The 15,165-nt window shown below is 42.1% G+C and overlaps 1 protein-coding gene across 1 annotated transcript; it reads left to right on the top strand.

Annotated features, from left to right (window-relative positions):
* The first annotated feature begins 13,125 nt into the window (after positions 1 to 13,125).
* On the top strand, positions 13,126 to 13,701 carry LOC125316284 (uncharacterized protein Mb2253c-like). Its single transcript, XM_048284291.1, has one exon. It carries the CDS (start codon positions 13,126 to 13,128, stop codon positions 13,699 to 13,701), a length of 576 nt encoding a protein of 191 aa, XP_048140248.1.
* Positions 13,702 to 15,165: the final 1,464 nt, after the last annotated feature.

Raw genomic sequence — 15,165 nt, 5'->3', positions numbered from 1 at the left:
AGGTTTTATTTTTATAATTCTGAAAATGATTTTATTATTAAAAAAATAATTTTTATTTTCAAAAATTCGCAAATCACGATACGTGGCCTAATGCCAATCGTCCGATTTGGGTTTTTTTTTTTTTCCAAAAAACCTTTTCTATTTTCACCAAGTTGACGTGGATGCCATGTATCAATCCACGTGCGACATAGACGTTGGCCACGTCGCTACAAGCTAACCGGTCTTGTCTTCCCCATGAGGACGACGACGATTGGATGGCCGAGGTTTCACCAGCGATGATCGACAACAAAACCTCGGCCAAATGACCTGAAACCGGTCTCTTCGCACCATTTACTTCTCTAGATTAACATATCCAAAAACTACCTAATATTATCCACTAAAACATGAGCAATTGAACTCGAACCAATACATACATGGCGGTCTCAAACTCGCAAACTAGAGCATAACAATTCGATTTAATCACATAATAGCACCAAAATGAGTTCAGAATACTTACCTCAAGCTCTGATCGAGCTCTAGATCGCTATATTTCGTTGGCCGGATCGCGATGATTCTAGCTACGGAAGAGGTGTAAACTCGAGGTTTTCAAGCAAATTCAATGCAAAAACAAGATGCATTCATGTTCAGTGATGTCCAAAGAGTAAAACACACACAATAATTTCAAGAATGGTGGTCGGAGACGAGCTTCGCTATTGATACACAGAGGAGAGCTTGCAAGTTTGATTTACCAATTTAGGAGGAGATGAGCTGCCATAGTTGGTATGATCACTTCCTTAGAGCTATAGCAAGCTTCTTGAAGCGATCCCGACCTTTGATTTGCTTTGGATTATTGAGATGAAGTTCGCGAACCTCCGGTCTAAGCTTGCCTCAATGGCGGCATCATAGAGAGAATTCTCTCTCTCTCTCTCTCTCTCTCTCTCTCTCTCTCTCTGAAGCGAATGAACCAACTCTCTTGCAAAAACGTGTAAGTTTAATACTTATCCTATTTGAATCAGAAATGGCATGCATTGAGGGGGTAACCGACCTAGTTTCGCATGTGATCTCACGTGTAAAATGGTCCAAACGGTGTCGGGATAGCTCGGGATTCCGTCCACCTCCATTTGGTTCTGCGGCGAGTGCAAATTGGACGTGAATTGGTTCCATTTATGCTCGGGCCATTAAGGTTGACTTTTGGTATTGCCGTAGCATTAACCGAGGCGATCGTCGCAGCTCCGGTGGTCCTAGATGATGAAAGTAGAGGCATTCAAAGCGGAGCGATGAGGGCTACAAAACCCACCACCTAGCATCTCCATGGTCAATCTCAGCCTTCAAACCTGTTTGAACCTACGTGGAAAGACCATTTGGGGAAGAACATGGTCGCTCGGGATGCTGAGTCGAATTCGGTTCAACCTAACGGACTCGGTCTACTAAATTTCTTGGAATTAACCTAGAAAACCTTAAAATTTGTCCAACTAAATCTTAAAATTGAATTTAGGGACATGAATTCTATCTAAGAATGTCGTTTTCCCAAAAAATATGCAAGGAATTATAGAAAAGTCCCAAATTTCCTATTTGACCCGTAAATAAAAATTGTGTAATTCAAACCCTAAATGGCCAATTCAGTCCAAACTACCCCCATAGATCGATTCGGAAGGTTGAAAACCATGGGGTAGGGGTTTTACTTTGCTATGGCAGTCCCTTGATTTTGATTAATTTCAATTTAGGCAAGACCAGGGACTAAATTGTAAGAATTTTATGCATTTAGGTCCTTTTCATGCAATTCAGTGATTTTCTTGAGCTTGTGGACTAAAATGAAATGCAGAATATTCAAGTCTAATGTCACGATCCTAAAAGTGAAAAAATTGTAAACAAAATGACTCAAAAAGTAATTTTTTAGGCCAATTCAAGATTATGCTCAATGAAGAGACATGAGGTCCTAAGTTGAATTTTTGAAATTCTAAGAGGTCAAAATGAAAAAGAAATTAAATGAAAATTATTGACTATTTTGTATATTTTTGTGACTTCAAGCTATTTTTCTTGATTTTTCAAGTATTTTTTATTTTCAAAAAATATTAAAAATACCAAAAAAATATGAAAAATTATCTTTTTTTGTTCAAAAATGGTTCATTCAGCTTGGCCAAGGTTCCTAAAGTTGATTTTGTAATTTTTTTGACTTTTTATGGATTTTCTATGAATTTTCTAGAAATAAAGCCGATAAAAAATCAGGTGTTAACAGTGTTCAATAGCTACTATTTATTCTTTAACACATTTCCTTATGGCTAAATACTTAATGTCAATGTGCTTACTTTGACCACCACTTTTATGATTTTTAGCCCTAAAACAATAGTTGAATTGTCACATAATATTCTTAATGACCTAGCAACAGGATCCACAATTCTAAGCCTCGAAATGGAACTCTTTGACCATACACCATGTGAGGTGACCTCAAAACAAGAAATGAACTTAACCTCCATAGTGAAAGTAGCAATCATGGATCGCTTCGCACTCCACCATGACATGCTTCTGCCGACAAACATAAAAGATGTATCAATATGTTGATTTCTTAGAATCAACACAACCAATGAAGCCCGTGTCCGAATAACCAACTACTTCCAAGATGTTAGGTCCTCTATATATAAGAATGTATCCTTTTGTACCTTGCGGGTACCTTATCACTTTCTTTGCAGCTTTCCAATGGTCCATACCTGGATCACTATGATATCTTTCCAACATTCCCATAGCAAAGGCTATGTCGGGTCAATCGCAAACCCGAGCTTACATCAAGCTTCCGACAACATAAGTATTTGGGATGTTGTTCATTTGTTCCCTTTCCGGATCGTTTTTCAAGCACTGGTTCAAATTAAACCCGTCACACTTCTCAATGGGTTCTATACTCGGTAAACAATCTTTAATCTGACATCTCTCAAAGACCTTATTGATATAGGTTTTTTGAGATAGTCCTAAAATACCTCGATCTCTATTCATATGGATCTTAATGCCAATAACCTAAGATGCCTCACTCATATCTTTCATGTCAAAACTTGTAGAGAGAAATTGTTTCGCCTCATGAAGCAATCCCTTTATCATTGGATGTAAGTAAAATGCCATCCACATATAGAACAAGAAAACAAATTTTGCTCCCACTGACCTTTTGATATATACATTGATCTATGATATTTTCTACAATACCGAATGAACAAATGACTTCATGAAACCTTAAGTACCATTAGCGGGATACTTGTTTCAAGCCATACATTGATTTCTTAAGCTTGCACACCAAATGCTCACCATCACTATAGAGGAATCCTTTTGGTTGTTTCATACAAACCTCCTCATCTAGTTCTCCATTGAGAAATTCCATTTGTACATCCATTTGATGCAACTCCATATCAAAATGGGCAATTAATGCCAAAACAATACGAAGAGAATCTTTCTTAAATACAAGAGAAAAGGTCTATGTGTAATCGATTCCTTCTTTTTGAGTGAAACTTACGGCAACGAATCTAGCTTTTATATCTCTCAATATTGTCCAATGAGTCTTGTTGACACCTAATTTTAGCAGTCTCATATTTTATTTTTACTCAGTAAAATAGAATATGTCTCATTTATTAAATATGTATATTTTATTATTTTACTTTTGCAAATAGAAAATAAAATAAAAATACATAAATCTAAAAAATTATAAGAAAATGATTAAAAAAGGAATAAAATCCGATCGGGCTAGTCAAGCCCACTCGTGCAAAGCTCGGCCCACGTTTTCTCTACTTTTCCCGCGGACAGGCTCGCATGTGCGGCCCAACCAGGGCCCTTTCTCATCTCGTAGGCCCATCTCTTTGGGCTTCTTATCTTTCTGTAAAAACCCATAAACCCACACACACACACTCTCTCTCAATGTCTCCTCTACCAACTCCTTACACACCATCACGTCACTCTCAAGTATACCGTGTACCTCACATGGTCACCAATTGACCCACGTCCCCATCAAAGAGAGTTGCGGTGTAGAGGAGTAGAAACCAGTCGCACCTTGTCCGAAAGAGACCGTCGTCGCTACCACCACTGCCCATCGACTCCCGACCGACATCCTCCCGCATCATGTAAGCCCGACCCCCTAAGCCAGCCCATGTTTGGCTATAATAAAGAACCGAACTTCATTGTCTAGGCTCGCATGTAGTATAGACTTGTAGCGCGCTTCTTCTCCAATATGTAGCTCCGTTTCGCTGCTGTTTGTAGCTTTTAGATGAGTCATTAGCTCCATTTCATTCACTATCTATGCGTCCGTTAACTTTTCGGGCCATCATCGTCAGATTTTGGTCTCGTACCCCAGCTCGTTTGGTTTCTCGGTCGGTCCCTTCCCTTCATCCATCAACGTGGTGAGATGGAGCAACACCGAAGGGTGGAAGTAGTGAGAAGTTAGTAGGGTCGATCGCTAGCCGTCATGTCTATTGGGCAAAAAAAGGCCGATGGCTCGTGGGGAAGGCGATGAAGACGGGTTAGGTCAATCTAGTTGAGTTGATAGCATAGAAGCACAACCGTAGACGGCGCGCAACCTGAACCGGTGGTGGCACGTAAGGTCGGGAAACAATTACGAACTTGAACCGGAGGCAACGTGGGCTGTGAGCTCGAACCGGTGGTAGTCCGACGTAGAGGCAAACGCAGTTGGACACGAGATAGGCAAAACCGATTGGCTTCTGGGAGGTCTTGTGGGCGTGACTCGGTAGCAACACAGTGAACAAGTCCGGAAGGTGCGGCGCGAAGGTGAACGAAGCTTAGTGGTGCCAAGAGTACAGTGTTGTTGTTGGGTGTTGTAGAGGAAAAGGTGACACTTGGAAGATGATGAGAAGCAATGGTGTGGTGGGTAAATCCAGTAACGTTGTACCCGTAGTGGACAAACGGGCCTCGTGTTTCTAGTGAAGAAGCCTGGCGGCGGTGCGGTAAACAAATGCCGGTGGTACAGTGGCAAGGTGAGCGAAGGTCGGTGGCATCCGAAGAGTGTTGTTGTCGTGCAGTGCCTCAAAGGGCGGGATGTTGCACGAAGAAGACGATGAACATGAGTAATAGGGCCATTCCATGTTTCTTTTGTGTTGGCTGTTCTAGGCTTTTCGGATGGGTTGGCCCAAGAAGATTGAAGGGAAGAGATTGGGCTCAGAGCGGGCTGAGTGAAAAGAAAAAAGGGAGCTGGGCCGGGAGAGATTATAAACCCGGTTAGGTTAAGACAAAGAAAATTGGGCCTGGTTCTTTTGTACCGACCGGGCCTAGCTCCGATTCTCTCTCTTGGACCGGGTTAAGCCTAAAAGACCTAATCCAGGTCCTAGTCCGAGAACCCGACACAAACCCGGGCCCTTTTAATTAAAAAAATATAACAATAATAAAAACTAAAAAAAATTCAAAAAAATTAGAAAATTGATTTTCATGACCTTTTTACCCCTAATGTGAATTTTCAAGCCTTAAATTAGCGTTGATTGAAGACCGATGTCCAATTCGATCCGCTACTATTGTAATTTGACCTTCGAGTCGAAGTTATTTGTTTAAATATCGTCATCATAGATTTAGTCTACATGTGCTTATTCCGGTCTTTTATTTGGCATATTTACCCGATTGAGTGTTTATTACAACACTCTCTTTTGAAAAATTGCCTGTTAATCACTTTCCTTATATTGTTGGGTTAAGGATAAATAGGTAATTACATGAAATAATAGAAAAAAATTATGCATGATCATTTAGTACTTGGTTAGATACACGATAAGCTTAAAATGATATGCAGAATGTGTGGTCACCTTAGGAAATATCGACTGGTTAGGTACCGAAAAGGCGCTAATTATCTAGTTAGCGTAAACAAGTCCCCAAACCTAAAAGCTCAGGTTGCGTAGGAATTGAAATAATACTCCCATGTCTCGATTGGTTTCTAGCCGACCCCAATAGGCTAGTGGCGACTCTTAGTAGCATTTTAGTTTGATAATCGGTAAAAAGAAATCCAAAGTCACGCGAGGTGAGACTTGGGAGAGTCCACACCATTGACCGATGGCAATACCTCTAAACCCGCCGGACCCTTGGGAGAGGCCGAAGGCGGGTCGCAACAGCTTGGCGACTCCACTAGAGACAATGGTCACAAACTTGTGTAGACTTAGGGCTTAATAACTAGTTGATTGTTCCCTAATTTGATCTCCATTTTGCCGTGTTACTAGGAAGATCAAGTTAATCATATAACTATGTGATTAGATGTTCTTGCAGATTTGGAGTTATAAGGGGTGGAGTGATTGTTGACATGTTTGTTTCATAGGGAGTCGTAGGAATGTATGTTTTTTGTATGTATATTGAAGTGGTGTTTGATATACCGCAATATGCATGTTTCTCATACACTACAATTTTTACACACACATCCGGTGGTCAAACTCGGACTACGACCCCAGGAAATCCTTAGGAGGTGTCAAAAATAGATTGGGCCATACGCAAGTATGCAAATGGTACAATCATTTTTTATCCGGCTCATCATCTTGAAATATGTGCCCCGACCCGATTATGCCGTCAACAATTTTGGGGGCAGTACATCATTTCATTGTGGTGGGAGCCGTTAGCCATTAGTCTACCCTACCATTTATATGTCAAACTTCACTATTAGCATACGTGTGTTTATGCCATTAACGGGTACCATTCACCAACCACTGTGAGTATAATCTCTACTTCGTCCCAATTTTTTCCATGTCTCTTTCGGTGATGCTTTTGTTACGTTCATTGGCTGACTAAAATACTCATATATGATATAGACTCGATGGGAAAGCATGACATCACCCTTATCTCTATTCTTGAAAAACTTTTGTTGGCGGGGTGGAAAGGTATGGATCGTCACAATCAGCAACATGTCAAAGAACAAGTTGGCCACCTCATACATCTACTCTTAGTTCGTTGTCGGGCCCATGCTATCCAAGCCATGACACATTTTTGGAATCCGATCACATCCACCTTAATCTTCAATGATCATGAGTTAACCCCCACCATCGAAGAATACCACCTCATCATTGGCATCCGCCTAGAAGAAAAACCGATTGAGCCACCTTTGGGTCGTGATCCTATAAGCCCCCTTACTGAATTCCTAGATACACCTAAGGTCGATATCACCAAAGTACTTAAAAGCAATGCTGGCCATTACCCTCTGACCTTTTTATTTGGGAGATTCTTGAAGTTGCCAAAGAAGGATGGAACCAAATTTGCCCGAAACTCTCATTTTGTGGTTAAGGGAGTGGGCATTTTCATATCAATGGATCTGTTACCCATCGAGTTTATATCATATTTTAGTGCTTTTTGTGATGGTCTTTTGTAATCGGTTGTTAAAACTCTTCTTGAGCTTATTATATGAAGCATTTATTTCCCTATTGACCTTGTTATTAATATATTTATTATGGATTTTTCCGTTTGACCATGTATTCTTTTCTAAATGACTCGTGATATAATATATTCTCTCGGTTTAGATTTGCTGAGGAATTTGCATATCCCGAGTTTGTTGCAAAAGTTTATATCGTCAAAGGAAATCGCGTACATTTCTATTCAAAATCAACGATGGATTTCACCTTCTAACAGGTAGATATCCTAAGCTTTATACATTCACCTGTCCACACTAGATCAGTAATAGCAAGCATGGAGACGGTCACAGTCGAGCCCGACAACCTGTTAGTCGAATCGGAGGATGCAATCATACCCGAGATAGCGCTAACTCTGCGCGACGAAGGTCATGACCTAGAAGTTGATTCCCCGTGCAACCGGCACTACTGGGATCAAGAGTTCCTGCAAAACGCATATGCTACGGGGGAAATCGTCAATACTTTAGGATAGTCCAGTGGCGGATATGATTTTACGGTAAAGTATTCACCCCCGCCTTGTTTCTTTTAGGAGCCCGTCCCTGAAACACGAGCTTATTGGAATGAGTGGGGGGATGAGTTCAACGAGATAGAGCCCACCGACGAAGCGATCGCTCTAATTGAAGTAGAACAGCTTGTCGACACCGAAGAGGTCGCTCCCGATGATGCGATTACTCTCGAAATAATGTCGGACTTGAATGAGACATTCATCGCTATGGTAGTGCCATTTGTAATAGACCTCACTATCGTAGAGAATCTAGGTAATTACCAGCTCGAAGACGAAGGCCACATTGACCTCACTTCTAAAGAGTCCATCCTTACGGAACTAGATAACGATCCTTTTGGACTTGGATATTTAGGAGGTCGCAACCAACTTGACGGCCCCACCGTCCATTTGCTTCGACACGGGCATCGTAATGCAGCTCCCTACTCATTTCCCCTCCGATGTGGTCGCCACGAACAAAAAGGTTGGGACAATCAAGGAGGTCGTGTGGACAATGCCGCTCACTTAGCCGTAGTAGGGAGTTCTAGTAGCCGGCCGATCGAAATCCCCCCCAAGCTGTTTTTTCCTCATCCACCTAGAATGCTAGATGACTTAAGCCTCTCCAACTTAGAAGGGATAGCACAGTTGTTCGAAGAAACCGTTGCTGACACCGTCATCACACGTGCTAATATTGACGTCTTCTTTGAAGAGCAGACTCTCAAGGGTGAGCCGACTGATTCCTAGAAGAATATTCCCGAGGAGCCTTTTGCAAATGTTACCGTATCCGTGGAGGCAGAATTGTCAACTAATTTCCCAAATCTCCAGAGTAGGATCATGGGTTTGTCTATTTTTTGTCATGCATATATGCTTCATTGCCTACTTCTGTAACACCCTCGTAAATAGTTTTAAATAAACAGAAATTGGATGAAACGGATTGGAAAGCTAACTCAAGCGATGGAGCAATTATTGGATTAAATTTGTAGCCCCGAAAAGTGGGTGGAGCCGAGTATGTAATAATAATTAATTAAAAAAAAAAGTAAGGCTGTCAAGTGGACCCATTAAAGTTCGGTCCGCCTAAGCCAATTTTGGCCCATTGAAATGGCCGGCCCAACTCAACCCGTGATACAAGGCTACAAGGGAACTTTGGGCTACATAACCAGCCGATCCATTTGTAGTAGGCTATTTTTTTTCATTTTAGCAAGCGTGAGCCATGAGAGGCGAGCCCAATCACGTACCCAACGGTGAATAGAAGGCCAAGTCGGTATTTTATGGGGAAAGGCCCAACTAGTACACATGAAAGAGTTGAAGAGGAAGTCTAGCGGACATATCCTGTCTTCCTCGTGGATGTCATAGAAGGAAAACTAGCGTGTTCTTCATCTACGTGTGAGCTCCTGTACCAACAAGGGAGGCCAGCAACTTCATTTCGAATCGACGAGAGCAAGGACTCGGTGGTCGTGCAAGCCCAAGCAAGTTACTTTTCTAAAACCGCTCCCTAATCTTTACAATGCTTGTGGACGATGGCGAGTTGGGCAAGGCTTCACTTCAACCGGTACAAGATTCAAATGGCGAATTTTAGAATTTTTAAAGCTGGTTGTGTGTACATGAGTTAGGTTGTTAGGTAGTCGAATTAAGTTCTTGTGCCACCACGGAGGCAACCTTTTGTGGGTCCGATCTCTCGTCACCCGAAGTAGGGAGAGGTGAGAAGTTAGGCATGAAACTTTGATGCATGTATCTAATTCTTGTGGGGTGAAATTCTAGAGATGTTGGATGAGGGGACCGAGTGATAAATTTTCAGACTTAAGTACGAGGTAGCTCGACGTAATGGACAAGGGCGGGTTCAGATCTTGTGGATATATTACGAAGTGACTAAAGTTGGTCTTAACACTGTTGGGTTGAGAAAGTGAGTCAATGGAATAAAGGAGGTGCTAAATGTTGTCCATGAAAGAAGTGAGATGTGGTGGAAGCACTAGTGGGATTCCAACGTGGAGGGACTAAGTTGGGCATCTTGAGTGTAGTTTGTAATCCAATTGTAGCAGGCTAAATTCTTCTTACTCGGGAGTTGAGCAGCTTAGCAAATTAATTTTATGCATTGATAGAGACACGGACGTTCTTTGTACTCAACTTGTGGCATTGTAGGAAGTTGTGTTATTTGTCTACTAGTTTATCCATAGTAGTCAAGCAAAGTGGTCATCCGGTGTGGTCTTTTAAAATTATTTCAAAGAGCTCTATCACCAAGTTGTATTTTTTTTCTTTTTCTTTGGCTTATCGCCTTGGATATTAGGAGTGAGCGACGCGAACACTTTTGTTGATCTAGTGAGGTATAGCATAAGCCACGCCTCGATTATGTGTATGAGTAACATCTCGCTTGTAATGCATGTGTTCCAATCGGTATTCCCGAGAACGGGCTGAGCATTCAAGTGTATATACCCATGGAGTTTATGAAAGACCCTATTGTGTATCTGAGCCGATCTCGAAGGCGGGACGAGACAATTTTGATTTGCATGAGCGAAACGCTCCAACTTTGTTGGTGGTGACCAACAACTATAAGTTACTCGTGCAAGTCAAATCCATGTCATGTTGCATGACATATGTTCTTTTTTTTTTTTAACGTCAACACTTGTGGTTTGATCTCCATAAGTCCGATCGATTGGTTGAAGCTTATGAAATTGTCTACTTGTTATCATTTGTTCATCCATTGTGTAGATTAGTTGGTATTTTTAGAAGCGTAATTTGCTGATTTCATCTCACTCCTTTATTGTTGATATTTTTAGGTAATGAGTAACCCTCGGATGGTTTTCCATGGCTTGCCCACGGAGGTTTTCATTAGCGTGGAGCCTTATATAAGTCCGAGACTTCACGGGTTCAACTTGGTTCAAGTTACGGTTACCATTCAAGTGAACGGTAGGTTAGACGTGAAGGATTTCCTCCACATCTATGTGACGGTTTATAGAGTCCTGGAGGACGGGCTAGGTTTCGTGGGCCACTGCCCTTTGACTACGTGGCCCTATAGAAGCCATATAGAGGGTACCGATTGTTAGCATAGTACACACTACCCCGTGGATTTCCGACCAACCGACTGTTAGATGGGGAGTTTTGGGGAAATAGGTGTTTCTATCGGTTTGTTTTTATGTGTCTTGGGTAGAGGAAGCGAGCAATTTTTGAAGGCCTCCCTATGTGGTTCTCCCCGGCATGTAGTTAAAACTTGATATGATGTTTTGCGGCTCTTTAATAAATAAAATACTATGTTTTGGTTGTTTATATGTGTAATTGTCTTTAATTACTCAATTTTATATTACTCGTTAGATGATGTGGTGAGCGTAGGACGCCACAACTGTTCCGTGTCGGGAACATGCCTCTGCTGTGCTAACCATTTTTTGCATACCCCCGGGTCTCGAGCCGTTAGCTTGGGAGGAGTACATATTGTAATGCGGCTTCCAATTAAATAAAATGAGCACATGTTTATTAAGGACGTGTGAAAGTATACTACCAGTCCCATGACGATGCAATTATGAGCTTAAGTATAAACCTAAGGACTGGACTTTCACACACTTCCTAGTTTTGGCTTTTCCAAAAAATCCAGGCGACCCGATGATATGAGGGTATTTTCCAGAACTTACCCATTTGAAAAATGTCGTTGCAAATCTATTTTGAAAAACACACATTTCTACTCCTTGTTTATATATTATTGAAATGAATTGACTTTTACGTATCGTGTCTTAAGCATAGCATTCTTCATATTCATGATAAAAGCACATGTGACTCAAACTCGCCGGGCGACGATTTTTCAAACTTGGGTAGCGATAGTGACGATCCGAAAGGGATTGAGATCAAATGAGTCGCCACGAGGAATCAAAGCTGTTGACAAACGAGTCGATCGTAGCAATGAATTTGGGTACTAAAGACAATATCATAGAGGTCAAGATTGGGGCGGGGTTATAGGAAGCAAAGGCTGCAGGATTGGTCAACCTTCTTCGGGAGTTCTAGGATGTATTTTCCTGGTCGTACACCGACATGCCAGGATTGGATCTACATATCGTGCAACATGCTCTACCGACCAACCCGGATATACTGCCAAAGAAATAACAGTTGAGAAGGACAAAACTTGAGTTGTCTAAGAAGATTTAGGAGGAAGTAATGAAGTTCCTGAAAGTCGACTTCATTGAAGTTGCTCATTACCCGGATTGGATAGCAAATATCGTCCCGGTGATGAAGAAAGACGGGAGAATCGGGGTGTGCATTGACTATCGTAATCCGAATAAGGCCAACTCGAAAAATGACTTCCCGCTCCCACATATTGACGTGCTAGTTGACGATACGACTAGGTTCGAGTTATTTTCCTTCATGGACGATTTTTCTAGCTATAACCAAATTCGGATGAAAGAAGAAGATAGAAGCAAAACTTCCTTTATAACCCCATGAGGAACCTTTTGCTATAGAGTCATGCCTTTCGGGCTGAAAAATGCGGGTGCTATGTATCAAAGAGCCATGATGACCTTGTTCCATGATATGCACAATAAAATCGAGGTATATGTCGATGACATGATCGCAAAGTCAAGATCGGGCGAAGACCATGTTGCAATTCTCCACAAGCTATTTGAATGCCTATGTAAATTCCGATTACGCCTCAATCCCACAAAGTGCGTATTTAGGGCAAAATTTGAAAAATTATTGGGCTTCATGGTCAGTGGTAGGGGCATTGAGATTGATCCATTCAAGGTGAAAGCCATATGTAAGCTGCGATCCCCATCTTCTATAAAGGAGATTCACAATTTGCTAGGGAAATTGAACTATATAGCAAGATTCATATCCCAACTGTCAGAGACCGGCAAACCATTTTTCGGGCTTCTCAAGAAGAATGCGAAGATTGTGTGGGATATCGAATGTCGGACCGCTTTTTTGAAGATTTAGTATTATTTGACCCATTCCTCCGTTACGGTTCCACCTGTTCCCGACGTGCCGCTGATCCTTTATCTAACCATCCACAAGGAGTTTTTAGGAGTTGTATTAGTGCGAAAAAGACCATCGGATGGAAAAGAATGCGCGATATACTATCTCAACAAGAAATTCTCGAATTCCAAAGCCAATTACTCGAAGGTCGAGAAGACTTGCGTAGCTCTAGTTTGGGTATTACAGAGATTTCGGCAGTATACCCTTCACCATCCGGTCATGCTGATCACCGAATGTGATCCCATTAAATATCTACTAGAAAAGTCGACGTTAGTCGGCAAATTGGCCAAGTCGGAAATTCTCATTTTTGAGTTCGATGTGCAGACCATGACATAGAAGTCGGTGAAAATTCGAGCTATAGCGGACATGTTAGCAAAGAACGTTGCGGGACCGCAGGCTGGAGATAAGATAAACCCTTTTGATGACCGTGTTTTACTAGTAACTACAAAAAAGTGGGTCATATACTTCGACAGGGCTGTTAACCTATCCGGATCTAGCAGGGGAGTTGTCCTTATCTCTCCTAATGGCCAGTACTATCTAGCAGCCGCTAAGTTATTGTTTCCATGCACCAATAACATCGCTGAATACAAGGCCTGCATTCTCGAGCTACGGGCCGCAGTGGAGATGGATATCCGAAGACTACAAATTTATGGCAATTCCGCCCTCATTATCCTTCAAACAAAAGGTAAGTGGAAGACTCGTGATCCGAAGTTTATTCCATATCACGAGTTTTTGGAGGATATAATCAAAGATTTTGATGAAATAGCGTTTGAATATCTTCCCAGAACCCAGAACCAATTTGCGGATGCCTTGGCCACCCTCTCGTCAATGTTCCAAGTGACTGCGAGTTCAGACATCGAGCCATTGAGAATTGAAATCTTGAAGCATTCTACTTACTCCATGCTAATAGAAGAAGAGGCGGATGGAGAGCCATGGTATTAAGACATTAAGGTCTACCTGCAGACTAGAGAGTTCCCCGAAGGAAGTGAAGCGGCTGACAAGAAGTATCCGATGAAACTGTCTTCGAAGTTTTTCCTCGGTGGCGATACGTTGTACAATAGGTCATATGACTCCGTTCTCCTAAGGTGCGCGACGCCAAAGAAGCCAATCGGTTGACGAGTGAAATCCATGAGAGTGAATGTGGCCCCCATTTGAATGGCCACCTGCTAAGTAAGAAGATCCCGAGATTGAGATATTATTGGCTCACCCTAAGAGCCAATTGTATTTAGCATGTTCGTTCCTGCCATCAATGTCGGGTCTATGAAGATAGAATCACTGCTCCTCTCAATGAGTTGCACCCGATGTATGAGGCGTGGCCTTTCTCAATGTGGGAGATCGACGTCATAGGGCCAATTAATCCCAAAGCTTCAAACGGACATCGTTTTATACTTGTGGCAATTGACTACTTCTCAAAGTGGATGGAAGCGAGTTCATACACCAATGTCACAGCCAAGAACGTGGCCGGGTTTTTGCGTCGAGATATATTTGCTTGATATAGAGCACCGGAGGATATAATCACTAATAATGGTTCGAACCTCAACAATAAGGTGGTTGGCGAGGTTCTTGGTGAGTTTCGCATTCGGCACTTTAATTCTTCGCCTTACCGCCCATAGATGAATGGTGCGAAGGAAGCGACAAAAAAAAATATCAAGAAGATTCTATCCAAGACAGCAGAGAATTATCATGATTGGCATGAGAGGCTTCCTTATACACCGATGGCATACCGGACGTCGATCCGTACTTCAACCGGGGCAACTCCTTTCTCGTTGGTATACGATATGGAAGTGGTGCTACCGGTAGAAATAGAGATTCCATCACCGAGGATTCATCACGAGTTAAAACTATTAGAAGTAGAGTGGATTCAGCGAGGGCATGAACAGTTGAATATGATCGAGGAGAAAAGACTGCGGGCCATCCATTACGGTTAGTGTTATCATAAACGTATGGCAAAGTCGTTCGATTGTAAAGTTCATCCCCGACATTTTGAGATCGGTGTACTAGTGCTGGAGAAGAGATTGGCATTTATGCTACACCTTGGAGGCAAGTTCACACCAAACTATGAAGTGCCATATGTGATCATGAAAGTCCTCCCTCGTGGCGTTTTGATTTTAGGCGAGATGGACAACCGGATCTGGTTGAATTATGTAAATGCCGATATGGTGAAGAAGTATTTCCCGTGAATAAAATCGGAGGCTCTGATAGCCGTTTCCTATGCGGATCCGAGTCACTCCAATTGTTAGCATCGTGCATATTCATGCATGCATGTACATCATACTTGTGTTGCATGGAAAGCCGTGCCAAATGATTAGATTAACTCAATCTGGAGCGCCTTAGGTAAATGAAACCCGCAAATGACCGATGCCCAAGGCTGCATAGAAAGCCGGGCCCCGCCTCAATGGGATCGCT

This window comes from Rhodamnia argentea, chromosome 8 (assembly GCF_020921035.1).
Source record: "Rhodamnia argentea isolate NSW1041297 chromosome 8, ASM2092103v1, whole genome shotgun sequence".
Taxonomy (NCBI): Eukaryota; Viridiplantae; Streptophyta; class Magnoliopsida; order Myrtales; family Myrtaceae; genus Rhodamnia; species Rhodamnia argentea.
Note: the sequence above shows the minus strand (reverse complement) of the source record. Positions and strands in the feature narration are given on the sequence as shown.